General features: G+C 44.1%; 1 protein-coding gene across 3 annotated transcripts in view; it reads left to right on the top strand.

Moving 5' to 3' along the window:
* ARHGAP22 (Rho GTPase activating protein 22) overlaps nucleotides 1-26,752 on the top strand; it is a 178,863-nt gene that overhangs the window by 21,224 nt on the left and 130,887 nt on the right. For all 3 annotated transcript variants that reach the window (XM_067025201.1, XM_059051974.2, XM_067025203.1), the window contains exon 2: nucleotides 2,174-2,373. In XM_067025201.1, coding sequence (XP_066881302.1) covers nucleotides 2,174-2,373 — 200 coding nt within the window. The remainder of the gene's footprint in view (nucleotides 1-2,173; nucleotides 2,374-26,752) is intronic.

Below are 26,752 nucleotides of genomic sequence, written 5' to 3' on the forward strand. Positions count from 1 at the left end.
CCTTGGGACTCTGGGGGAACACAAACAACTCGGGGTTCTGCCCCATACCTGGAGGAGCTCCGCAGACTTGGAAGGCATGGATGAATGAACGAGTGAATGAATGATTGTGCTTGTGAGCCGAAGAACTTGACTTTGAGGAGGTCAAAGAGCACCCTCCTCCTCCCCAGGTCACAGGCCTGCTCCTGGGCCAGAAACTCCAGAAACTCCCCTTAGTTCTGGAGCCTTAGAAGGTCAGAGCTGTTTGATTTGAAATCTTGGCTTAAATGTTTACAGAACTGGAATATTTACATGGCTTGATTCAAGGAAATGCTGAAGACAGGAACAGTGGTTATTAATAAATCATAACAACAACGATTTTCCTTTCAAGATGCTCTATGGGCCTTATAAGTAATATCTGTATGATTGATCGGCTGGGGGACAACCCGGGCTGGCTGGGCAGCCTAAGTAGCATCTGCAGGAAGCGCCTCCCTGGTGAACTGAGGGGAGCAGGGGCTGGCCTCTCCTCTCCTCCACTGGAGCCCTGCTTCTGCCAAGGACAGTTGATTCTGTAAATCAACTATACTTCAATTTAAAATAAAAGAGTAAGGGCTTCCCTGGTGGCGCAGTGGTTGAGAGTCCGCCTGCCGATGCAGGGGACACGAGTTCGTGCCCCGGTCCAGGAAGATCCCACTTGCCGCGGAGCGACTGGGCCCGTGAGCCATGGCCGCTGAGCCTGCGCGTCCAGAGCCTGTGCTCCGCAATGGGAGAGGCCATGACAGTGAGAGGCCCGTGTACCGCAAAAAAAAATAATAATAATAAAAAGAGTAAGCCAGAGTAGCCCATGATGTTTGACAACCATGTCTTACATCCATTACGTGCCTGGTGTGGTGATGAGAGCCACAAGTGCAGAACTAGATAAGACATCATGTCCTCCCATCCCTACCTCTCAGTCTAGAGGGGCAGAAAGACAACCACACAGATTAATAAATACCAGCCATGGACCACATGTCCTGGTAGAGGAGGGAAGGACTATCTAGAAGAGATCGGAAGGAAGGTTCTGTGGAGTTGGATATTGAAGGATAAATAGGAGCTCACCATGCAGCCAAGCCAGGGGTTGAGTAGGAAAGGGATGGAAGAAACAACTGTGGGTTGCAGGGACCATGCGTTCCAATCATAAGTTAGGATCCGTCGTCTAAGAATTCTAAGTGTGATTACATTTGGACTCAGAGTTGTTCCTCCAAAGTCCAGGATGGCCCCTCCTAGTGACCACTGCAGCAGTATCCTTGATACTGGCCAGAGAGAGGAGAGAAGCTTTCCCCAGGGCAGAGGGGAGAGTGAGGGGAAGGGGTAGGGGAGGCATGGGAGGGGCAGGAACTCAATCACTGTGAAGGCCAGTACCAACCCTGGCAGAGCGCTGCTCAGTGGTATCTGCAGAGCAGGAGTGCTCAAGGCACTCAGTGGCTGTAGGTAGGAGGGACGGCCCCTTCACCCTGCCAGGGAGCCATCAACAAGTCACAGCAAGCAACTGCAGCAGAGGCCCTGCTATGCAGGCCCAGCTGCCAGGATGATCCCAGGGAAGCAGCAAGGTGGTTTGCCAGGTGGGATGGGCATTCTGGGCAATGGTGCCGAGATCTGATGCCGCCAGGGGAGAGGTGCCACGCAGGTACCAGGGAGGGAGTCTGCTGGGGCCAGCTCCAAGCTTGGGGCCTGAGTGACAGGAACCCTGCTAGAATGTGAGCTCTAGCAGGATCCAGATGTTTATGTTTCTTATTTTACTGCTTTTTCCCCAGCACCTGTAACAGTGATTGGCACATAGTAGGTACTGATAAATAGTTGCTGAATGAATGAATGAGTCATTGAACAAATGGAAAGCTGGATGGATGGATGGGTGCATGGAGGCATGGATGGATGAACAAACCTGGGGAAAGGCAGAATCTTGGATCCCAGAGACAAAGCAGAAACTAATCAGGCAGGCTGTGCACTCCCCCAGGTTGATGACCTTGGGCTGTGGTGTTGAGGGGTTCCAATCCATGCCCCTTTGAACCCAAGGGGGAGATAGGCCAAGCATGATCATGCCCTGCTGGCCGAAGCTCCCATACTCTAGTCACTGGGCAGCTGGGATGCCAGGGTGGGGCAAGGACTGACCACTGGCCTGCCATCCTTCGTGCTCACTGTGTGTGTGCTTGGCTTCCAGCCCGCTCCAAAAGCCTGGTGATGGGGGAGCAGAGCCGGAGCCCTGGGCAGCCACCCTGCCCCCGCAGGCTGGGCCCTGTCCTGAAGGCGGGCTGGCTGAAGAAGCAGAGGAGCATCATGAAGAACTGGCAGCAGCGCTGGTTCGTGCTGCGTGGGGATCAGCTCTTCTACTACAAGGACAAAGATGAGAGCAAGCCCCAGGTGAGGAGCGTGCGTCCTGTGTCCAGGGGGCATCACAGCAGAGCTCCAGGCTGGGGGGCGGGCGTGTTTAACTACGTCCAGGAGAGGGGAGAAGGCAGAGAGTGACCCTCCCGTCAACACCTCCACCCCTCAAGCACCAAGCCCCTGACTCCACTCAGTATGACATTTCGCTGGGATTTCCAAAGTGAGCTTCACCCCCTGCTACCACGTTCCCGGTATCACACCTTGTTTTACTGTGACACATCCACAGCTTCAGTAATGGAAGTGTTTCCTTATAATGTTGATAGAGAACATCCCTCCATGGCTTAAAAAAACAACTCTTCCTCATGTCCTTTTCAGCCTCTTAGTGCTTCCAAGGAGGACACGGGTGCACACATTCCATTCCTTCCGTTACGCAGGGAAACGGGCACCCAGACAAATCTAATGTCATACTGAATTCTGGCTCGTGGTGAAACCCCTGTGTCAGAGACCTCTGCCTCTCAGGGGAGGCTTCTGTTTTCCACCAGCACTGTAAGCTCCACCTCAGGCGCTTAACACGTCTGCCTTTCGACCCAGATCCACTAAGTTCGCCCACTCAGAGCAGTTGGTGGCCTCATCCGCCATGGTGCGGCCTGGTCACAGTTGCCCTGTGCAGACATCATAACCGAATGCTCTGCATGCTGCCGGCCAGGGTGGCTGGGCTTGCGGAGCTTGGGCAAGCTAACCCTTGTTATGGGATTCAGACAGAGAAAGGATGTCTGGGAGCTACCCTCGCTTCTCTTGGGGAAATGGGGAAGGGAACTTGAAGGACTTCTTCCAGAGGTGGCGCCAAGTCATTGATCCAAGTTGGAAAGAAAAGGGAGATCTGCTTGTTTGGGGACAGGGGTCACAGAGCTTTGCAGGGCCATAGCCTGTGCACATCCAGCAGTTCCACGGTGTGCTCAGAGGCCTGGGGGGTGGGGAGGGGCTCTGTGATGGGCAAGGTGGAAGGAGGTACCTGGGCACAGCATGGTATCACGTGGTCAACACAGTGAGAAAATGACCCTGTCGCTCCTCTTCCAAATTTTCTGAGTATGAAGAAGGAATTGTCCTATCTTTAACGCTTCTCCAATACTTCGGACCCTCCCTTAAAAATATGGGACTCTGGGGGTGGGAAGGAGCAGGCCTCATCTCAGAGACCTCAGTGGCACTAGTCACCAGCTGCAAGTTAATAACTTTCTGTCTTCACTCTATTTATTCTAGTGGTTAACTTTTGTTTATGGAAAGCCATACTGGTTTCCATTCGTGAGAGTCATAGCATGTTTTCCTTTCTAAAATATATCTCATTTAAAAACAAAAAGCATTGCACAGCCGTGTGAGTGTACTTAATGCTACTGAAATGTACACTTACAAATCATTAAAATGGTAAATTACATGTTATGTACATTTTAACACACACACAAACAAGTGAGACTGCTTAAGGAAAAGTTTTACACCAATACCAGTAGAGATGAGAGGTGAGGATGACAAAAATCATGAAGGTGGATCTAAGCTAAAGTTTAGGGAACTCTGATCTTGTCCAGCCTCCCAGGCTTTATAAGGAAGGAAAAGAACTCCCAGAGAGGTCGAGTGGAACAAACTGGAACTTTGAATTTGATCTGAATTGGGTCAGTCATGCTAGCTGAACAACTTGGTATAAGTCACTTAATTTTTTTTTTTTACTTTCAGTTTCATCATTACTAAAATGGAGACATTATTACCTACCTCACAGAGATGCACTAAGAATTAGATTGTAGAACATATACACAATGGAGCACAAATCCTAGCACCCGGGATACTTAAGTCTGGGTACCCTCATGCTCCTTCAGCCCTGCCTTTGCCTTGCTCCCTGTCTCCCCAGCACTGCCCCTCAGCCTGCTCCCCAGATCAGGAACCACACGTCTGGCTTGCCCACTGCCATTTTCCTTCTGGCTTCTGCGTTTTGTGTTGAAGACCAGCCTTGGCCCTTCAATGGCTTCTTGGCTTTCCTGGCTATCCTGTTGGTGACATGTCACTCTGATGATGGTGACCGAAGTTGCCAGAGTCCCTAGCACCTCAGAGCCCTGCCTATGGCCCCTACTGTCATCCCCCTCCTGGCCCACCCACAGCACCATCTCCTGGGAGAAATGCATTATAATGTTGGGTGAACCCAGTGGACTAAAATAACACACTGAGGTCACCAGGCTACGTGAGGACCCCTGCCCCAGGCTTCCCCACATATTCTTCACAGTGTGTCTCAGGTGGCCCTCACCTGTCACTGCAGCTCCAGAAGGAAACTCCATCCCCCAGGTTTCCCAGACTGGACATTCTTCTCCCTCACCTGCCACCTTCTCCAGACTTCAATGGCTTCTGGTGGAAATAGCTAACTGAATGGAAGTAATGACATCCCCAGTCACCAGCCTGGACAAAGGAGGAGCCCTGGGGCCCGACCCAAGCTAAACCAGCGCAGTCGTCACCAGGGAGCCATTGGATCCCTGAAAGGAGCCAGCATCTCCAACAGATACCAGCATTATGCCCAGGGCGCCTCTTTTGGCCTCTCTGAGTCTCACTGACCCTGCCAGATCCTCATGGGGGATTATTCTTTTCCATAATCCCCCCTCCCCAACAAAGCCTGACTGCTCTGGCAGCCCTGTTGCTCAGGTTCCCAATCTCAAGGAGACTCTTGGTCAAATTTGACTCATTTATCTTTATAGTATGATCTCAAACCTGTGTGCCTGCTGGCAGAATAACCCTCATATTTCCATTTAATTGCATGAACTACATGTAATGGACTAATTCTCAATATCTGGTTCCTGGAAAAATGGGCCCTGCTCACTGTTTACAGTGATAGAAGTGCCCAGGCAGTGAGCTCCCTCCTAACAGATGGCCTGTCATCTGTCCAGCAGATGTAATTGTGGAGAGGAGGGATGTCTAGCTACCCTTGATGCTGCCCAGAGCACATACACGTGATAAGGATCACTCCCAGCCCACATTCTTGTTCTCTCTCCAAAGCCCTAGCTCTTCCCTTTTCCCCTTCTCACTGGCAGGAAGGTCAGCAGAGGACAAAGAACACAGAGATGGGGAAAATTCAAGATGGCGGAAGAATTGGCTCAGATGGAAACTCAGATAGAAAGACTAGGCAAAGGTGCTTTAAAACAGAACCTGAAAGTGTGGCCCTGTCCCTCCAGCTTTTCCCAACACATGTCCCTAATAGTTTCCAGCAGACAGATCCTACAGTATTACTAATAAAAGATTCCAGGTTTTTTCCTCTTAAATAGTTTTAGCTTTTGCGAAATGTTTCTTGCACCATGAAAACTCCTGCCACATTCTTTCTTGATCAGCCTGGTCTGTTTCCACTGTTTGAGGATTCACTGTGGGTTTCTTGGCTTTGAATAGAAATGGAATAGAATAGAAATGGAAAGTACAACTTCCAAAACATGAGATGGAAAGAATGTAACAAATTAAATGTGATCATTTCAACAAATGGGCAGAAAATGGAGGGGAGGAAAAAACAAAAGAAAAAGGTAAATAGAAAACACAATGTAAATAAATAAGATAGGAAGGAATAGGAAGAAACCTTTCAGTTGTCATAATAAATGTGAATAGGTCAGATTCATCTGTCTCAAAAAAGACAGAAAGTGGAAGTCTGGCTTAAAAGAGAAAGTAATAAAGAAAAAGATTGAAAAACAGAACAATGGGAAAAACGTAAGCCAGCAAATGCAAGCAAAAAGAAAGCAGATTTAGGAATATCAAAATCAAATAGAATAGAATTCAAGGTGATAGGAACAAAGAGAAACATTTCATTATAATATAAATAACAACCTACAAAAAATGAAATTATAGAGACACATTCACTGACAATAGTGCAAAAGAAAAAAAGACTTAGAGATTAAGAACAAAATGACAGTGAGTGAGGGTATATATGCAAGAGAGAGAGAAATCTAAACACATGGAAATAAAACACACTCGTACTTCATCACACCTCCTAAGTTAATAAAAAAATCAAAACTTAAATTCAAACTTCTAGTCAAGGATGACAGAGTTAAAACCCCCAAATTCCAATAAAGAACACTAAAGATGTGCTTGTGAAGGTCTGGACACACCTAGATGGAGAGGGCAGGAGGGAGACAGCCACATTCTGGATGCTGGACAGCAGGTGGGTGGGAGGTAGCTGATCAGCAGACCCCAGAGAGCTAAATTCCAAGCCAGCACCACAGAGAACACAAAAATCCATTGGGTTTGCAGATCCCCTCACCGCCCAGCAAAGACTCAGACATTGGCAGGACCAGTTATCTCTGGAAATGAGGGCAAAAGAAGAGCTCCAAACAGGAGTTCTGATTGAAAGTCAGTTTAAAAAGCAGTTAAGAGGGTTTCCTTTTCACCACACCCTTTCCAGCATTTATTGTTTCTAGATTTTTTGATAATGGCCATTCTGACTGACATGAGGTGATACCTCATTGTAGTTTTTTGGTTTTTTTTTCCTCATTGTAGTTTTGATTTGCATTTCTCTAATAATTGGTGATGTTGAGCATCTTTTCATGTGCCTCTTGGCCATCTGTATGTCTTCCTTGGTGAAATGTCTATTTAAGTGGTCCACCCATTTTTTAACTGGATTGTTTGTTTTTTTGATATTGAGCTCCATGAGCTGTTTGTATATTTTGGAGATTAATCCTTTGTCTGTTGTGTCATTTGCAGATATTTTCTCCCATTCTGTGGGTTGTCTTTTTCTCTTGTTTATGGTTTCCTTTGCTGTGCAAAAGCTTTTAAGTTTAATTAAATCCCATATGCTAACACATATATATGGAATCTAAAAAAAAAAAGGTACTGATGAACATAGTTGCAGGGCAGGAATAAAGAGGTAGACATAGAAAATGGACTTGAGGACATGGGGTGGGAGGGCAAAGCTAGGGTGAAGTGAGAGTAACATTGACATATATACACTAACGAATGTAAAGTAGTTGGCTGGTGGGAAGCAGCAGCACAGCACAAGGAGATCAGCTTTGTGCTTTGTGATGACCTAGAGAGGTGGGATAGGGAGGATGGGAGAGAGGCTCAAGAGGGAGGGTGTATGGGGACGTGTGTATGCATTTGGCTGATTCACTTTGTTGTGCAACAGAAACTAACACAGTACTGTGAAGCAATTATACTCCAATAAAGATCTATTAAAAAAAAACCGCAATTAGGTCCCAGATCTCCCAAACCACCTTGTGCAAAGCTGTGACTGCCCTCCCTCATTAGGGCATAACACTTGGAAGGAAGCTGAGGACACTGTCCGTCATTGGCAGGGGTGGGGGGGTTACCACACTAGAACAGGAGGCTTAGAGGGAGGTAGGCATGCCTATCAGTTACTTAGCCCTCCCAGTCTTTATCCCACACTTGGCTGCCAGATCTCAGCAGTCAGGAATAGCCCTCAGGAAGGAAATGAAGAATTTTCACTGGAGAATCTGACAGGCCAAGAAGAAAAACACAAAATATACTGACAGGAGGGGTCCCCCATGAAACAGGCCAGGCAGATCTCTCTCTCTGTAAACATTCACCACCCGCCCCCATATAATTTCCAATCAGCTGCTTAGAGAACTGTAACTAGTAGGAGTAAAGAACCTTGGGTCACTAGAAGGTCACTAGAAGGTCACTAGAAGAATTCACCCAAAGTGAATTCTTTCACTTAAGTAAAGAATTGCATATGAAGGCCAGACAAACACAGGAAAGGGGGAAAAAAACAACTTGGAGGCAATAAAAACTGTGCAGGGGGGAGAAAATTTTATATAAAACTGTCTTTAACATCCTCAGAGAGAGACTATAAAAATGGACAGTCAGAGCACAAACCAGCTCCCAGAATTCAGAAATAAAATACCAGAAACAAAAACTCAAATGAAGGGCTGGATGAAAAACTTAACATAATCTCCCAGAAAGAAGAACAACAGAGAGGAAAAGAGGAGAGACAACTCAGCATCTGAGAAGAAGTTCTAGAAAGAGAGGTGAAAGTCATCCTTAGAAAAAATATTCAGTTAAATTAAATTTCCTAGGATGGGAGTATAAACAGTGAATGCTGACTGATATAACCAAAGTTACTGTGGAGGTTCAGGAAGTCACATAGGGAGGGGCAGCGGGGAGGGCAGTTAAATAAAGCAAAATCTCAAACTGCCATGCTGGGAATTCCATAGATAATGCCTAAAATTTTAAATCAAGACATGGTAATGTAAGGATCTTATTTAGAAATAAACATAAGAAAACAAAAAAAACAACCTCACCTAAAAGAGCTGAAACTGGTGACTAAGATTTGGGTAATGGCAGAAGAGGAAGAAATTGCTGCCTTATAACAAAGCTTGTAGAGCTATTTGATTCTCTAAACCGTGTTTAGATATAACTTTCACTAAAAAAATAAGTGAAATAAAGCTAAAATAGTTTAATTTTGGGATTTTCAGAATATAGCTACTACAAATCAAAGCTATAGGGTAAGGCTTTGGGGAGAAAATGGAGAATGAGGTGATGATCAAAAAACTTGAGATTTGGGCTTCCCTGGTGGCGCAGTGGTTGAGAATCCGCCTGCCGATGCAGGAGACACGGGTTCGTGCCCTGGTCCGGGAAGATCCCACATGCCGCGGAGCAACTAAGCCCGTGAGCCATGGCCGCTGAGCCTGTGCGTCCGGAGCCTGTGCTCCGCAACGGGAGAGGCCACAACAGTGAGAGGCCCGCATACCGCAAAAAGAAAAAAAAAAAAAAAAAAAAAAAAACTTGAGATTTATCTGTATTACAGTTGGCCCTTCATATCCGTGGGCTCTACAGCCATGAATTCAACCGGGCTTAAAACTATTCAGGAAAAAAAAATTTTTTTTTCCAGAAAGTTCCAAAAAGCAATACTTGAGTTTGCTGTACACCAGCAACTATTTTACATAGCATTGACATTGTATTAGGTATTATAAGTAATCTAGTGATGCTTTAAAGTATATGGGAAGATATGCTTATGTTATATGCAATTACAAGCATTTTATATAAGGGACTTGAGAATCCGAGGTTTTGGGCAACTTCATGGGGGAGCAATACAGGAACCCTTTCCCGCCAGTACTGAGGGGTGATTGTCGTTTCATTTCTCACAATGAGACTATATTTATTTATGTCCATATTTTAAAATATTTTAAGTTAAACAAGGAAAGAAAAACTAAAAGCAGAAAAGGAAGGCAACAGGGACACAGCCCTAGAGAGTTCTCTTCAGGTAACCAGAAAAGGGGAGCAGACAAAGGGTTCCCTCTTCCAGACAGAGCTGCCAAGCCCAGCTGGTCTCTGCAGAGCTGGCCTTGGCACACTGGAGGTGCTCAGAAATTGTGTAACTTCGTGTGTGGAGGTGGGCGATATCAGGCAGCTCATGCCCAGGGTGGAGCGCAGGGCCTCTGAAGCAGAAGTGTGAGGGTCATCGTGTTGTCAGGAACCCGGACTGAACACGTGGTACCAGAAGCTGGATGTGGATGGCTCGGGTGCCACACTCAGAAGCTGGGTCCTGGCAGCACTGGGAGGCTGTGAGGTTTGGGAGCTCAGACTTAGCCTTCCACACTTCGAGAGGAAAGTCATCCATGGCAGCACAGGCAGGGAATGTCAGGGTGCCAGGCTGGAGGCAGAAAGACCATCCAAATGGGGCTGTTGTCCTGACAGCCGGTGTGGCCTAGAAGACCACCAGGTGCTGGAACAAGGGGCTGGGGAGACTTGACAGCAGCAGGGGACAAAGTGTGGGAGCTGACGCCTGCATCCCTGGGTGGCAGAGTCTCAAATCTACGCCCATGTGGCTGATGCAGCTGTAGGTTCTAGCAGAGGTGATTTAAAAATCACTTTGAGAGCAGGCTGGGTTTTGTTTTGTTTTGTTTTCCAGGAGCGTAAGTAATGGGAGTGGGAGAGAAGATTGATTTAAAGTTTCATTTAATTTAGAGTAAAAGGTTGGAATTGGGAAGAGGAGAGACAAGATGGATGGGAAAGCAGATGCACTTCTAGGAGAGAACATTAATATGGGGCAATCAGAAACCAGCAGTCTTTAAGAAAGAGGAAACCTCAGGGGAGGAAAGAGAGGCCATCTGACTCCAGAACTTGAAGGTCACAGGGAATGTTCCAGCAGGCCGCCAATCACCCCTTTCCTCCTTCCTTTGTTTACCGAGCTTGAATGTCAAAGACAAAAACGGTGCTGTCATGAGCTGGCTCCTTAGGTCCTGGCTCCTGAGGAAGGTGCCTGGGTTGTCTCCATGTTCCGGATGAGGGAATTTGGGGGCTGGCATCAGGCCTAAGTTACTGGGTGTGTTACCACAGCGCCTGAAGTCTTTGCTTAATGTCTGCCCATGGAACCTCACAGCTTTGGCTAGTAAGACTCTACACACCAGGGCCCTTATCTCAGCTCTATCTGGGGGCATAATTAAGATGCTGTCAGGCTGGTCTGAGCCAGTCCATGCTCACAGTAAGTCACAGAGCAGCCCATGTGTCAGATGCTCTTTCACATCTAGACCTTGTAAATTCGACTCAGCTGGAGTTGATTCAGCAAACACTAACTGAGCATCCTTCAGTTGTAAACTGTTACTCAAACCAGCCTAGAGGTCATTTATTGTTATTGTTGTTATTACCATTGTTGCTGTTGCTGACATTGCTACTGTTAATTTATAACACTTCCTTAGTTGTATGTCTTCTCCCTTCTAGTCTGTACACTTCATTCAGGCAGGGCCTCAGTCTATCTTATTACTTATCTTTTCCCACCACCCTGCACAGTGCCTGACACACAACTGATATGCAGTAATATTTGATACTTACATGAATAATTGAATGAATGAATGAATGAATGAAGAAATGAGTAAATTGACTGAGTGAGTGAACACTGATCCAGCCTGTGTTAGATCCTTGGTGGGAAAATATTTCATTGTTTTCGTAAAGTGCTTGAAAAGTGACAAGGAGCTTATTGGACTGCCTTCCCCTATTAGTATGTAAGCTCATCAAGGTCGGGATTTTGTTTGTTTTGTTTACCCTGTATCCTGATTGTCGAGAACAGTGCCTGACACCTAGTAGAAGCTCAATAAATCCTTTTTAAATAAACATTCATAATTTCCATTGAGCCTCACAGCAACCTTAAGAGGGCAGTTACAATTCATTTCCATTGTATAGGTGGGGAAAATGATGCTCAGAGGGTGGAATGGAAGCTTGCATATTATGGAAAGAAAATAATATTTGGAATCAGAGAACCTGGGTTCAAATCCCATTTATACCACCTACAGGTTGTAGATTTAGGCGGATCATTGAAGTCCCTCTTGCTCCCACATTTGGTGTGTTGTTCTGAGGCTGCCCTGAGAGTTGGACAAATGGCAGCTGGCGGCAGTGGTGGTGTCAATGCTGCCTAAACACTCAGGGACAAGATTCCTGTAATTCTTAGAATGGGATCTAAGGTAGAAGTCCTCCAAGAAGGCTTCTAAAATGACATGTGAAAAGCAGGTGACAGAGCCTGGAAGCAGGGATCACCTGAACCAGTGAGGCTCCCTGAGAGCAACCCTATGTTGCCTTTTCCAATTAAGAGTCCAGGCTGTACCTTAGCAAGTCATTTTACTGAATCCTGCATGACAGAGAATTACAGATTTCCGAATTTTGGCTTCACTGCTTACTAGCTAGTTACCAGAGAAGGTATTTCCCTTTCTGAGCCTCAGTTTTCTCTTTGTGAGATGGGAATAACCACACCTACTGTATAGGGCTGCTGTGAGAGTAAGATTAAACATATTGAAAACAGCCTAGTGTTGGCCTCTCTCCTCAGTGGAACTGTACACAGTAAAGGGTTAACAGTCATCCAGCTCAGTCAAGCAAGAGAAGTCCCGTGGCATGCAGCATGGCCCTGGTCTTGGCTCTGCCTTACTTCATGGGTTTAAATCTAAATAAAAGCTAACACTTACATGCATACGAACCAAGCATGATCCTAAGTGCTTGGCATGTATTGACTTAATTCTCACAGCAATTCTACAAGGCACCTGGTAGATAGTCTCCAAGGATAGCTGTCCCTATCCCTCCCCTGCCTATGCACACACCCCTCCTCCCAACAAGAAGTGGAGTCTCCTTCCTCTTTTCTGCACCTGAGCTGCCCTAGTGATTACTTGACCAATAGAATGAGGCAGAAGTGATGCCATGCAAGTTCTAGGTTCGGTCCTTGAGACACCAAGCCGTTTCTGCTTTTGCTCTGGGAAACCACTGCCATGCTGTAAGGTTGCTTGAGTGGACCACAGAATTATGAGGAGATGGACCACATGGCCCAGACAGACAAGTAGGGCATTCTTGGACCTTCTGGCCCATTCCATCCACCAGCAGCCAGGATGAGGGGTCTGAACTCCTGCCCATATGAGGGACAAACTGAATAAGAAATTTGGAAAAGAGAAATCGTGGAAAGGGCACTAGATCAGGCACTGCATCCTTATGCGAACAAGACTATATTTATTCTGTGAACCTCCAGAAGCTGTAGCCCGGACAAACAGAATTGCACGGAGGCCACTGTGCCCTCCATATAGGAAAGATACTTTGTTCTCGTGGAGTGGTCTGCTGGGCAGGGGTGAGCTCCAGTCCCTGGTGCTGGGCAAACCGAGGCCAGACCATCACTTGACTAAGCAGCTTGGAGGAGAGTCTGTCGCTGGGTAGGAAAGTCGCCACAGATGATCTCCAAGTGCCCTTTCAACTCTCAAAGCCAGGAGGTCAGTGGAGACCTTACAAGGCAAGGAAGAATGGAGGGACAATACCTAGAGTCAGCCAAACCATAGAGGTTTTCAGAAGTTCCATCCTGGATGAGTAAGAAAGAGAAGCAGGCAAGCTGTGGGGGTCTGGCCAGAGCAGGGGGATTTCCCAGAATTCCTGCAGCTGATGCCACTCCTGGTCATTAGTGGCCATTTAGTGCCAAGCTTAATGGTGGCTCCTGGCAAAGATCTTGCAGAGACACAATTGGTGGCAAGAGAGCTGATGTGTACAGACCTTGGTGCAGTGGGGCCTTTGTAGCTGGCGTCTCCACCAGTCACATCTGGCCTCATGAACTTGCCCCTGACTCCCTGAGAGGTCCAGAAGAGCCTGATTTCACTTCCCCCTTCATACTTTCCACCTGCACATCTCTGTACACAGAAGAACAAGGGCTTGGTTACCTCCCTAGCAGCTCCCATAGATATTGGCACAGCAAACTCCAGTTGATCAAGCTGTGCTCAGAGGAACATGCATGAGTGAGAGGGAAGGACACTGAAGCATCACACAAGCCCTGCTCGCCACCTCAGGATAGCTCAGTAGCTATTGAGCAAATATCCTCCACAGGGCGGTAGAAATAACCATGAGCTAACTGGGAACTAATATTAAAGTTGCCATTAGCGCCCCAGAAGAAAAATTAAACAGTAAATGTTTTCTTGTTTTAAATGTCCTTGGGGATAACTTCAAATGCTGCTTTTGTGAAGAAATACTCACTGGAGTCTTATTAAAAGAAAAAGAGTCATCATTTATTTAGGTTCAAATCTCAGAATGCGTAGCTTTTTCTTAAGGGATACTTTATATTTTTGTAGCTATTTGAGAAATGTAACTCCCCTCTACTAACAGATCAAAATGAAAATTCTCGTAAAGTTGTTATTTTAAATGAAACAGAAATGTATTTAGTAAATTCAAAATTGGCAGCAGCAGCCAACTCATTTTTAAACAATTTTTTTTTCTTTTTTTCTTTTTTGTGGTATGCGGGCCTCTCACTGTTGTGGCCTTTCCTGTTGCAGAGCACAGGCTCCGGACGCGCAGGCTCAGCGGCCATGGCTCACGGGCCCAGCCGCTCCGCGGCATGTGGGATCTTCCCGGACCGGGGCATGAACCCGTGTCTCCTGCATTGGCAGGCAGACTCTCAACCACTGCGCCACCAGGGAAGCCTTTTAAACAATTTTTAAACTGTTTAGTTAAAGCAATTTTTTTCTGCATCTAACCTGTCAAGGAAAAACATAAGATGGAAGTAATCATCCAAAAATATGAGTTTTCAAGCTTATCTTGCACCATATACCAGTGGTTCTGAAAGCAACCGCTGGAATAACAACATCACAATACCTTATGAGTACCTACAACTCATCATTATATGACAAGATTTTGCCACTGTCGTGGGGAAAGAAAACCCAGTTACTAAGAAGCCTGATGACATGCTTGGGAGTATGTAAATCACAAGTGCCAAGTGTCTTGGTTGCCCCCGAATTATTTCATACTCAGAGTGTCTCTGCCTACAGAATGGATCTTCATCTTCTATAAATGGCTTCTATGTTTCCTTCAATGTGGCTGCCTGTTCATGGAAATGTAATAAGCTTCTCTCAGGCTCTGCTAATTTAAGTGAGGCACGGATATTCATTTACAGTATTTAAATGTCTTCCACTTAAAATAGATCAATCCTTTGGCTTTCAATTGAACCCAGTTAATTTACAGTAATAGCTGGAAGGCTGGTTGGTAGATGACTCATTTTGTCAATTACTAGGCAGAAAACTGAATCGAATGACATTGAGGCAGCATGGAAAACACATCTTATTCATTGTTTGATGAGCATAACTTACTTTTAATTACATTTGGGACATTCTAGCGCATTCATACTGCCTAAACACTCAGGGACAAGATTCGAGTACTGAGTTACTGTTTATCAGCAAAATGGAAGTGATCTGGGGGTGCTGCTATGGGATTGCTGCCTCGCCTGGTCTGCTGAGGGTGATGGGTAGGCTTCCTGAATGATCCTTTGCAGAGGATCGGGATGGGGTGTGCCTTCCTCAGCAGAAAGCAGCATGTGCCCCTCGGCGGCAGTCTGCTCAGCAGGTCAGCCTGGCACAGATCAAAGCAAAAGAATCTATACCGCGTTTCTCAGACTAACTTGCTCTCAACTAAACAGCATAGCAGTCCTCTCCCAAATCACCATATACCCCAGAGCATAGCACTAGTTGCAGGGCCTGGAGAGCAGTAAGATAGACCAAACCACTTCCAGTCAAGACCATCCAAGGCAGGCCCTCAGACCGGCATCAACATGTCCCGACAGCACATATTCTGAGCAGAAACACACTTCCCAGGGAGTGTGCTCCAAGGCCCAGGCCAGCCTGAGTGGCAGGGGGCAGCCTCTGGGGCAGACTGTTCATCATGGGAGGAGAAGGCTGGAAGCTGTGCAGCCCCAGAAACATGGCAGAGACAGCCACGTGGAAGAATAGCCCTGTGGTTCAGTGCTGCAGACCCTGGGCTGTGGAGAGGCAGTGTCCCCCTGGACTCCTCACAGCATGGGGTGGAGGCCACGCAGCACTGTCTACCAAGTGCTCCCAGTTCTGAAGCAGAGGCTTTTCCACACCTGCCACGTGGGCTCCAAAGAGCCAAGGGCAGAGTTAGCACCTAGGTGGGGCAGAAATTGACACCAACATCTGCCTGAGTCTTGGGTCAGAGAACGTACTGGAAAGAAGTAGCTGACCAGTGAAGACTCACTCCCCTATAGGAAGCTCAGAGCATGTGGCCTCTGATGGATGGTTCCCTTCTGAATGCATCAGCCCTCCACTGCAGTTAACCAATGCAGCCACCAAATGGGCACCAGAGGGAGTAGGCTTAGTTCTCCCTGAGCTCCTCCAGCTAGAACACCAGGTATTTTAAGGAGGCAAAGAGACCTACCATTCGGTTCATTGAGCCAAGGAGGAAGGGGGGCATTTTCACACTCCCAGGACCCCCCACTGCCCAGCGGAGATCCTTTACAGACTGGGCATCTGGCGAGGGACAGTGGGAGCCATGACCCCTCTCGGACAGTTACCTGTATCCTTGCTGGGTTTCTTGTGCTCCAGTCCAAAGGGTAAGGCAGGAAGGGGGTTCTCCACAGCCATCATAGCTGGAGGCCAGAACCAAGACCTTCTGCCATGCCCTGCTCAGAGCTCTGACCATGAGAGCTAGGTAGATCCCAGCAGCCTGTGCCCCCCAAAGCTGTATCACAAGTAGATGGGCCTGCCCTCTCATTGCTTTTCCTTCCCAACATCCAGTCAGAGGAGCAAGAGAATAATCATTAGTTAAATGGCTTTGCATAGAAATACAGTATTTCAATAGTACTATGATTTTATTTATTTTTAAAAATAAATTCATTTATTTATTTAGTTTTGGTGCATTAGGTCTTCGTTGCTGCGCGCGGGCTTTCTCTAGTTGCGGCGAGTGGGGGTTACTCTTCATTGAGGTGCAGGGGCTTCTCACTGCAGTGGCTTCTCTTGTCACGGAGCACGGGCTCTAGAGTGCAGGCTTAGTAGTTGTGGTGCATGGGCTTAGTTGGTCTGCGGCATGTGGGATCTTCCTGGACCAGGGCTTGAACCTGTGTCCCCAGCACTGGCAGGCAGATTCTTAACTGCTGTGCCACCAGGGAAGTCCCCGTACTAAAATTTTAAAACTTTTTTTATTGGGCCAGGTGAGCAGTCTGGGACAAAATTATCTGAAATGTGTTTACTCAAAATAACATCTAGGACTTCCCTGGAGGCGCAGTGGTTAAGAATCTGCCTGCCAATGCAGGGGACACGGGTTCAAGCCCTGGTCCGGGAAGATCCCCATGCCGTGGAGCAACTGGGCCCGTGCGCCACAACTACTGAGCCCACACACCACAACTACTGAAGCCCGCGTGCCTAGAGCCCGTGCTCCACAACAAGAGAAGCCACCACAATGAGAAGCCCGCATACCACAATGAAGAGTAGCCCCTGATTGCCACAACTAGAGAAAGCCCATGCGCAGCAACAAAGGCCCAACACAGCCAAAAATAAATAAATAAAAATAAATAAATTTATAAAAAAAATAAAATGACATCTAATTAAGTTAAAATAAACAATGCTAAATATTCCTGAAATTCCAGCACCTAAACAAAATAACAGCTTACCTCTTGCTATGGCAAGTCTGCTGTGGATAAGGTGGCAGCTTCATCTGTTTCTGTGCCTTCTAAGGTTGACACAGTGAGGGAGGGAGGAGAGAAGGATGGAGGTTACATTTCTGAAGGACCAGGCCCAGAAGTAGATGAAGTCCTACCGCCTAGTCCCAGTGGCCAGAGCCCTGTCACCACTAGAGGGTTCAGGAAGCCCCCCTTGTAAGCATTCTGGTCCACTGGTCACAAGCATTCGTTCCCCTGTGTCCCTAGAAAGCTACTTGGCACCCCAGCACTGGGTCCATCACAGTGACACAGAGAGGCTAAGACATTAAATCTAGTGAGCACTGGCTTCACACAGACACTTTGCGACATGGCATGCATCTTTTTCTCATGAACATGGTCACAGGCGTTAATGACAAGGGCCTGGGGGGTGATTGTATCGGGACCCCTTGCATGGGTGGAGCCTGAGGTTTCACAGTGCTGGGACCATGGGCACAGCCTCAATCCTATAGCCTCTGGGAGGCTCAGGTATCACTCAAGGAGAGTCAGGCGTTCACGATTTGAGGTAGAGCCTAGATCAGAGTCCTGGAGTAGCACAAAACTAACTGCAGGGGAAAACCAGGATCGCTGGAGGAAGACCCACCCACTCTGGAGAGGACATTCCCTCTAAGGTTGGGAGAGACTGTTAATGCTGAGGCTGGAGGGTTGCTGAGGGCTCTGCCCAGACCCCAGGCTTAGTGCCGCAAGTTTGCCCCAGGCCCTGGGTCCAAGGCTCACCCTTGATCCCAGCTAGACTTGTGTGGGCTCAGGCCCCAGGCTGGGTGGCCTTCCCAGTGAGGGCTTCAGGGCCTGTGGCCATCTGGGGTGGTTCAGGAAGGTGCAGGGAGCTGGTGTTCAGACCCCAAAGCCCCTGCTTTCTGCCAAGCACAGTGCTGTCCCTGCAACACTCTGCCCTGAGGGGCACCCCTCACGGGCTGACAGATTCTATCGGGAGACCAGGTGTAGCCCCGACATGGTGGTAAAGCGGGGCACGGAGACGCGTGGAGCACACCAAGCGCATTTGGAGTGCACAGGAGGCAGCCTCAGGCTGGAATCGGTTGGGAGAATCTTCAGGATGAAGTCCTGAGCAAAGAATGAGGCCAGAGAAGTGACTCATCTCAACTCCTTAGGGAGGGAAGGTGCCCCAACCAAGAAGCAATTTGTCTCCAACTTTTAGGTTGTCTTTTTAAATATCTACATTTTGGACAGTAATGGACCATGGTTAAAGGCTTGTATGATAAGGAAGGAGGAGGACGTTTCCCAGCTTGGCACTGAACTTCATTCTGATCTGCGTTATTTAAAATTTGGAGTGATTCAGTTCTTGGTTGGGTGTCAGAGGCTAAAGCTTTTTAAGATTGATCTGAGGCCACAATCAGAATAATAGGAGATAAAGAACCCTGAGTGATTGCTTTTCAAAACGTGTGCAATTTTCCAAGATGCTGCCAGTGGAAAATCTTATCATGCCACTTGTTAAGAAGCATTTCAGAAGTTGGTTCTTCAGACAGTCTCCCTCTAGACAAGATGAAAAATGAAGACTTCCAGAGAGCCAGCTTTGATCAGGTAGGTAGGAGAGAGAGCTGGATTCGAGTGTGAAGTTCACAGAACGATCAGGAAGCCCAAGACCCAGACCAGTGGTAGAAGTGCAGACACCCCGGCCCCTGCAGGAGGTCCCACCAGGATTGTCACCACAAACTATGAAGCAGGAACCCAGCCCTTCACCATCCTGGGACTCCTGAATCTACACCATACCTTATTTTGTGGCACAAGTGATGGTGTTATTGGGGGAGGGATTGTTCCTAGAGACAAACCAAATCAACAGGTATAGTGGCCAAAATGGTTTTAAAATAATAATTATGACAAGTACTCATATTCATTCAGCCTTTAGCGCTTTACAAAGCACCAGCTCAGGCAGCCCAGTGAGGAAAAAAGGACAAGAGGTTAATGTCCTCATTGTACAGGTAATAAAACCAGGCATCAGCCCTGGACCTGCTTGAGTCCCACATGAAGTGTCAATGTCACAATAATTACAAACCCCTATAATTATTTTTAAATGTTTATATGTATTCCAATTCCTGTAAAATGGTTATAAGCAGACTCTATTCCTTGCCTATGTAATAACTCACAAATCACAACAATAGCACCACTCTCGCCAGGCACCCAACCCGGTGCTGTGGAGGCACTGGATCATGAAAGCCTCAAAACACATCACATTATAGAGGAGGAAATTGAAGCTCGCCTTGTTGCACAGGCATTGGAGGCCCAGCCTGAGCCGTAGTTGTAAGGTTTCACTAGTGACGCCTCCACCGTGCTGCCTTTTTCGGTGCCTGCTACAGCCCAGCTCCATTCCAGGCCCTCTGCTCACTCTATCCCATTTGGTTCCCAGAGAACCCCATTGAACAGGGAGGGAAACTGATGCTAGGAGAAGTGAACACATCCAAGCACTTACTGTCAATAAGCAGTAGTGTCGGGATGAAACCAGATCTGTCTGAAGTTAACACCTGTGAGGTGTCCATAACTGTCCCACATCATCTCAGACTTAAAGTATAATTGATGTTTATCTTTTCATGACTAGGGTAAGCTCTGGGCATGAGACAACTGAATAGAGACAGGTGAAAAGAAATCTTTGTCATTGTTGCTGTTGTTACTCTCATTCATTCCCCTGACCAGGCTGAGGCCCTCAGACGAGCCGGTGCCCTGGGAGCTGTTCCCAAGAGAGATCATTCTTTGCCAAACAAGCTATGGCAGCCTCCTGGGGTGGGCAGGGGCTTGTGTGCTCTGGTTAGAGGACTTGGAGAGGAATTGTCACTAGATTTTAGTCCAAGGGAAGTTGAGAGGCCTGCCACTCCAGGTGTTTGCAGAAAGGAGAGAGAGGGGAAATCACTGTCCTTTGCCTGGGAATAATAGATGGACGTTCCAGGCTGCAGAGAAGCTGGGCAGGCTGGCCTGGCCCTTGACACATTACATGGGGGAGCATTCAGCCAGGGAGTGACAGTGGAAAGATGAGAACAGCCCATTACTCAGGCATGGACTGCATCCCATGAATTATCTGACGACTCTTTTATTTTTTCTTCTGTACTTTTACATTAAGTTTTCTTATTTTGATGCAAGCATTACAGGACAAAACATAAAAGCTGCCTCACCATTCCCAGCACACCCTCCCAAAGTGTAAGTTTTCTGTGCCATTTCTGTATATTTACATGTTACTCGTGAGTTCTTGAGAGAGGGCAGAAACAGAAATTGAGATGGAAAAGTACTAAATTATTTTTCTAGCACTTTTAAAAAAATTTAACAATTTTGCTTAGAAGCCTTTTTTATTTACCTCATTCTGATATATTCTGATATGGCTGTACCAGAAATTAATTTAACCACTCCCCCACTGATGGACAAGTAAGTTGTTTCCACTTTTTGTGGTAAGGAAAAAGCTATAGTGAGCATCATTATACATACATCCTTGTGTGTTTGTCTTTCCTTGGAACAAATTCTCAAAATTCAATACTAGATTAAAGGATATTTCATTTTCAAATTATCTTAGACATTACAAAATTGCTTTCAAAAAGACTTTATCAAATTTCTATCCCATCAAAAATGTCTGAGAATGCCCGTTTCTCTTGCTTTCCCCAATATTAGATATTAACAGTCATTTTATTTTATTACTTTTTATTGACATATAGTTGATTTATAATATATTCATTTAGTTTCAGGTGTACAGCAAGTGATTCAGTTTTTTTATATATAGATTATATTCCATTATAGATTATTACCAGATACTGAATATAATTCCCTGTGCTAAACAATAAATCCTTGTTGCTTATCTATTTTATGTATAGTAGTGTGTATCTGTTAATCCCATACTCTTAATTTGTCCCTACTCCCCAGTAGTCATTTTAAATTAAGAATCTTATTATGTTTATTGACCATTTGTATTTCTTCTATTAATTTCTTATTAATACCCTTTACCCATTTTTGTACTGGGTTCTTTGTCTTTTATTTTCATAATACATTTTACTTAACCCAACATATCCAAAAATTATCATTTCAATATGTAAGCAACATAAAATTATTATTATTTTTTTTTTTTGTACGCAGGCCTCTCCCTGTTGTGGCCTCTCCCGTTGCAGAGCACAGGCTCCAGACGCGCAGGCTCAGCGGCCATGGCTCATGGGCCCAGCCGCTCTGCGGCATGTGGGATCTTCCCGGACCAGGGCATGAACCCGTGTCCCCTGCATTGGCAGGTGGATTCTCAACCACTGCGCCACCAGGGGAGCCCCATAAAATTATTAATGAGATAGTTTACATTCTTTTTTTACATGATGTCTTTGGAATCCACTTAGAGCATATCTCAATTTGGACGCTAAACTTTCATCAAAAATACTTGGTCTATACTGAGATTTCATGAAATTTACATTTGAAGAAGTAGAGGGCTTCCCTGGTGGGAAGGGCTTCCCTTGTGGTTGAGAGTCCGCCTGCCGATGCAGGGGACACGGGTTCGTGCCCCGGTCCGGGAAGATCCCACATGCCGCAGAGCCGCTGGGCCCGTGAGCCATGGCCGCTGGGCCTGTGCATCCGGAGCGTGTGCTCCGCAACGGGAGAGGCCACGGCAGTGAGAGGCCCACGTACCGCAAAAAAAAAAAAAAAAAAAAGAAGTAGAGTCACATACCCACATTTTTCCAAATATCCTGTGGTAGGCAGAATAATGTCTCCCCAAAGATGTGAATGTTATGTGACAAGGAGGAATTAAGGCTGAACATGGGATCAAGGTTGCTAATCAGCTGACCTTAACATAAAAATGTATCCTGGATTACCCATGTGGAACCAGGGTAATCACAAGGGTCTTTTATAGTGGAAAAGGAGACAGGAGAGGAGGTCAGAGTCTGAGAGCAATTTCAAGATGCATTGCTGCTGGGAGGATGGAGGAAGGGGCCAAGAGCCAAAGAATGCAGGCACCCCCTAGAGGCTGCAAAAAGCAGGGAAACAGATCTTCCCCTGGAGCCTCCAGAAGGTTGTAGCCTGGTAAGGCCCATTTCAGACTTCTGACCTCCAGAACTGTAAAAAAATAAGTGTTTGTTGTTTTAAGCCACTAAATTTGTGGTGCTCTGTTAGGAAACTAATACATGTACTTAAAACTTTTCCAGTAACTGAATCAAGTGTCAATGATTCATAACAGCTTTATTGAGGTATAATTATCATCAATAAACTCCACATATTTAACATGTACAATTTGATAAATACATCTGTACACCTGTGCAACCATAACTACAATCAAGATGTATCTATTACCCCCAAAAGTTCCCTTGTATCCTTTTGTAATCCCTCCTCCATCTTCTGCCTCTCCTGACCCCTGACCCCAGGCAATCACCAATGTGTTTAGTATGCATTTTCTGGAATTCTATGTAAACAGAGTAATACAGAACATACTCTGGTTTATTTCACTTAGTATAATGATTTAGAGATTCACCCATGTTGTAACATGCATTTGTATTCATTCTTATTGCTGAGTAGTATCCCATTGTATGGCTGTGCCACAGTTTGTTTATCCGTTCACTTGTTGATGGCCATTTGGGTTGAATCCAGTTTGGGGATATTAAAAATGAAGTCCAAATCTGTGTATGGACATATGCTTTCATTTCTCTTAGGTAAATACCTAGAAGAGGAATGGCTGGATCAAATCCTAGGTATATTTTAACAGTTTCAGAGATGGCTAAACTCTTTTCTAAATTGTTTGTACCATTTTACATTCCTACGAGAAGTGTATGAGAGTTCTAGGTCCTCCATACTCACACCAACACTTGCTATGGTCAGTCTTAAATCTTATCTATTCTAGTAGATATGTAGTGATGCCACACTGTGGTTTTAATTTGCATTCACCTAATGACTGATGATGTGGAGGATCTTTCCATGAGCTTATTTGCCATTCCTACATCTATCTATATTACAGATATAATAAGGTATCTGTTCAAGTCTTTTGCTTAATTTTTAAGTTGGGTTGTTTGTTTCCTTATTATTATATTTTGAGAGTGCTTTGTATATTTGGGGTCAAGTCCTTTACCAGATATATGATTTTCAAATATTTTCTTCCAGTGTATAACTCATATTTTCTCTTAATCATATCTTTCAAAGAGCAGGGTTTTTTTATTTAAACAGATCAAATGATTAGTTTAATTGTGCTTCTGATGTTGTATTTAAGAAGTCTTTGCCTAACCAAAGTTGTAAAGGTTTTCTCCCAGAAGTTTTATCATCTTATGATTTTACTTTTAGGTATATGATTTATTTTGAGTATATTTTTATATGTGATGTCAGGCATGGATCAAAGTTCATTTTTCTACACAAGAATATAAAATCGTTGACCACCATTTACTGAAAATACCATCCTGCTATCCATACTCCACTGAATTGCCTTTGAACTTTTGTCAAAAATCCATTTGTTTGTTTGTTTGTTTCTGAACCTTCTATTCTGTTTTATTAATTTCTTTGTCTATCTTAATGCCAATGTTACAATGTTTTGATTACTATAGGTTTATAATAAGTCCTGAAATCCAGAAGTATTAGATCTCCAACTTTGTTATTCTGTTTCAAAGTTGTCTGACTGTTGTAGGTCCTTTATATTTCTATATGAATTTTAGAATCAGCTGGTCACGTTCTATAAAACACTGCTGGGTTTCTGATTGGGATTGCTTTGAATCTTTAGGCCAATTTGGGGAGAACTGACATCTTAACAATAGTAAGTCTTCTGGCCAGTGAACACAGTATATCTCTCCAGTTGGTTATATCTTCTTTCAGTTCTCCCAGCAATGATTTATAGTCCTCAGTGCACAGATCTTGAAGATCTTTTGTCATATTTATCCACAGGTATTTCATATTTTTGGGTGCAAGTAAAATGGTTTTGATTTTCAATTTCCAATTGTTCATTACTAATAGAGAGAGATACTATTTAATTTTGTGCATTTGTCTTGTATCCTGAAACCTTGCCAAAATTATTTATTAACTCTAGTAGCTTTTTTTTTTGTAAAGTTTCATCAGATTTTCTGCATAGACAATTATGTTGTTTGTGGAAACACTTTCACTTCTTCCTTTCCAATTTGGACAAATTTTATTTCTTTTTCTCACCTTATAACAACAGCTAGGACTCATACAATATTTAATAGAAATAATAAGAATAAACATCATTGTCTTGATCTTGCTCTTAGGGGAAAAGCTTTTAGTATGATATTAGCTTTTCATTTTTCAGAGTTACCCTTTATCAGGTTGAGGAAGTTCTCTTTTATTTTAGTTTGTTGAGAATTTGTATCAGGAATGGATGTTGAATTTTGTCAAGTGCTTTTTTTTTTTGCATCTATCGAGATGATCTTTTCTTTTTTCTAGTTTATAAATATGGTAAATTACATTGATTGGTTTTGGTTTGTTAAACCAACTTTGCATACTTGGGATAAACCCCAGTTGGTCATTATTTTCCTTTCTATATATTGTTGAATTTGATTTGCTAAAATTTTGCTGAGAATTTTTGTTCCTGAGCGATATTGGTTTACAGTGTCCTTTTCTTATAATGTCTTCAAGCTGTTCTATATCACAGTAATGTTGGCCTCATAAAATGTACTGGAAACCATGTCTTTTTTTCAGTTTTCAAAAAGAGTTTGTGTAGTATTGGTATTATTTCTTCCTTAAATATTTGGTAGAATTCACCAGTGAAATCATCTGAGTTTGGAGTTTTCCTTGTGGGAAGGTTTTTAGCTACAAATTCCATTTCTTTACTAGATATAGGGCTATTTAACTATTTCTTCTTGACTGAGCTTCAGTAGTTTGTGTCTTCTTTTATCCACTTCATCTAAATTTCCAAATTTATTAACATAATATTTTTCTTAACATTACCTTATTATGTTTTTAATATCTGAAGAATCTGTAGTGAGGTCACCTTTCTCATTCCAGATATTGACAATTTATCTTCTCTCTTTTTCCTGATTAGTCTGCTAGAGACTTATCAATTTTATTGATCTTCTCAAAGAACTAGCTTTTAGTTTCATTGGCTTTACTGTTTTTTTTTATTTTTCATTTTATTTATAGTCACTCTGATCTTTATTTTTTCATTTTTTTACATTGGGTTTAATTTGCTCTTCTTTGTGTGTGTCATTTCTTAAGGTAGAAGCTGAGGTCATTGATTGAAGCCTTTCTTCTTTTCTTATCTCAACATTTAGTGCTATAATTTACCCCCTAACTACTCCTCTAGAGGCATGTAACAAAATTTTATATGTTGTGTTTTCATTTTTATCCAGTTCAAAGCACTTTCTAATTTTCCTTTTGGATTTTTTTCTTTGATATATGGGATATTTAGAAATGCATTAATTGGTTTCCAAATATTTGGGGATTTTCCAGAAATTTTTCTGTTATTGATTTCTAACTTAATTCCATTGTGGTCAGAGAACATACATTGTACTTGAATTTTTTTCCATTTTTTAAGACTAGTTTATGGCCATCTTAGTAAAAGTTTCATGGACATTTGAAAACACATGTATTCTACTGTTGAGGAAGGCAGCAATTAGGTCAAATTGGTTGATAGTGTTTTTTCAGGTCATTTATATCCTTACCGATTTTTTGTCTACTTGTTTTCTCAATTATTGATAAATAGACAATGAACTTTTTTTTACTATAATCGTCTACTTTCTATTGCTCCATTAATCTTCATTCCTTTCCTTTTTTCTGTCTAATATCATTTTCTTAATGCCTAATTGTCTTTAACAATTCTTGTAGTATGAGTCTGCTAATGATGCATTATTTCCTATTTGTTTTGTGTATCTTAAAATGTCTTTACTTAGCCTTTATTTTTGAGGGATACTTTTACTGGATTCAGAATACGAGTTTGACAGATTTTCCTTTCAATACCTTTAAAGATGTTGTTCCACTGATTTCTTAACTTACATTATTTCTGATAAGAAATTTGCTGTCATCCTCACTTTTGCTCCTCTGTACATATTGTATCATTTACCTCTGGCTGCTTTTAAGAGTTTCTTTTCATGACTGGGTTTGAGCCATTTGATTATGCCTTCATATATTTACTTTTCTTTATGTTTCGTATGCTTGGGGATCATTGCACTTCTTGGATCTGTGGGTTTATACTGTTCAAAATTTGGAAAAGTTGCAGCTATAATTTCTTCACAAATATTTTTCAGTTCCCCCCTCCTTTTCCGGAGACTTGAATTACATGTAAATTACACTGCTTGAAGTTATCCCACATCTCACTGATGCTCTGTTCATTCTTTTAATTTCACTTTTCTCTTTGTTTCATTTTGAGTAGTTTCTATGGCTATATTTTCAAGTTCTCTAGTCATTTCATCTGCAACACTGAATCTGCTGTTAATCCCATTCATCGTATTTTTTATTTGCACATGGTACTTTTCATCTCTAGAATGTAGATTTGAGACTTTTTTTTACATCCGCCATTGAGGGAGTCACCATATCCTCTGGCCTCAGTCAGATTTTCAGATGTCTGTAATTCCACCCAACATCTTGACTATCATTTCATAAAAGACCCCAAGC

Source organism: Kogia breviceps, chromosome 2 (assembly GCF_026419965.1).
Source record: "Kogia breviceps isolate mKogBre1 chromosome 2, mKogBre1 haplotype 1, whole genome shotgun sequence".
NCBI classification, from domain to species: Eukaryota; Metazoa; Chordata; class Mammalia; order Artiodactyla; family Physeteridae; genus Kogia; species Kogia breviceps.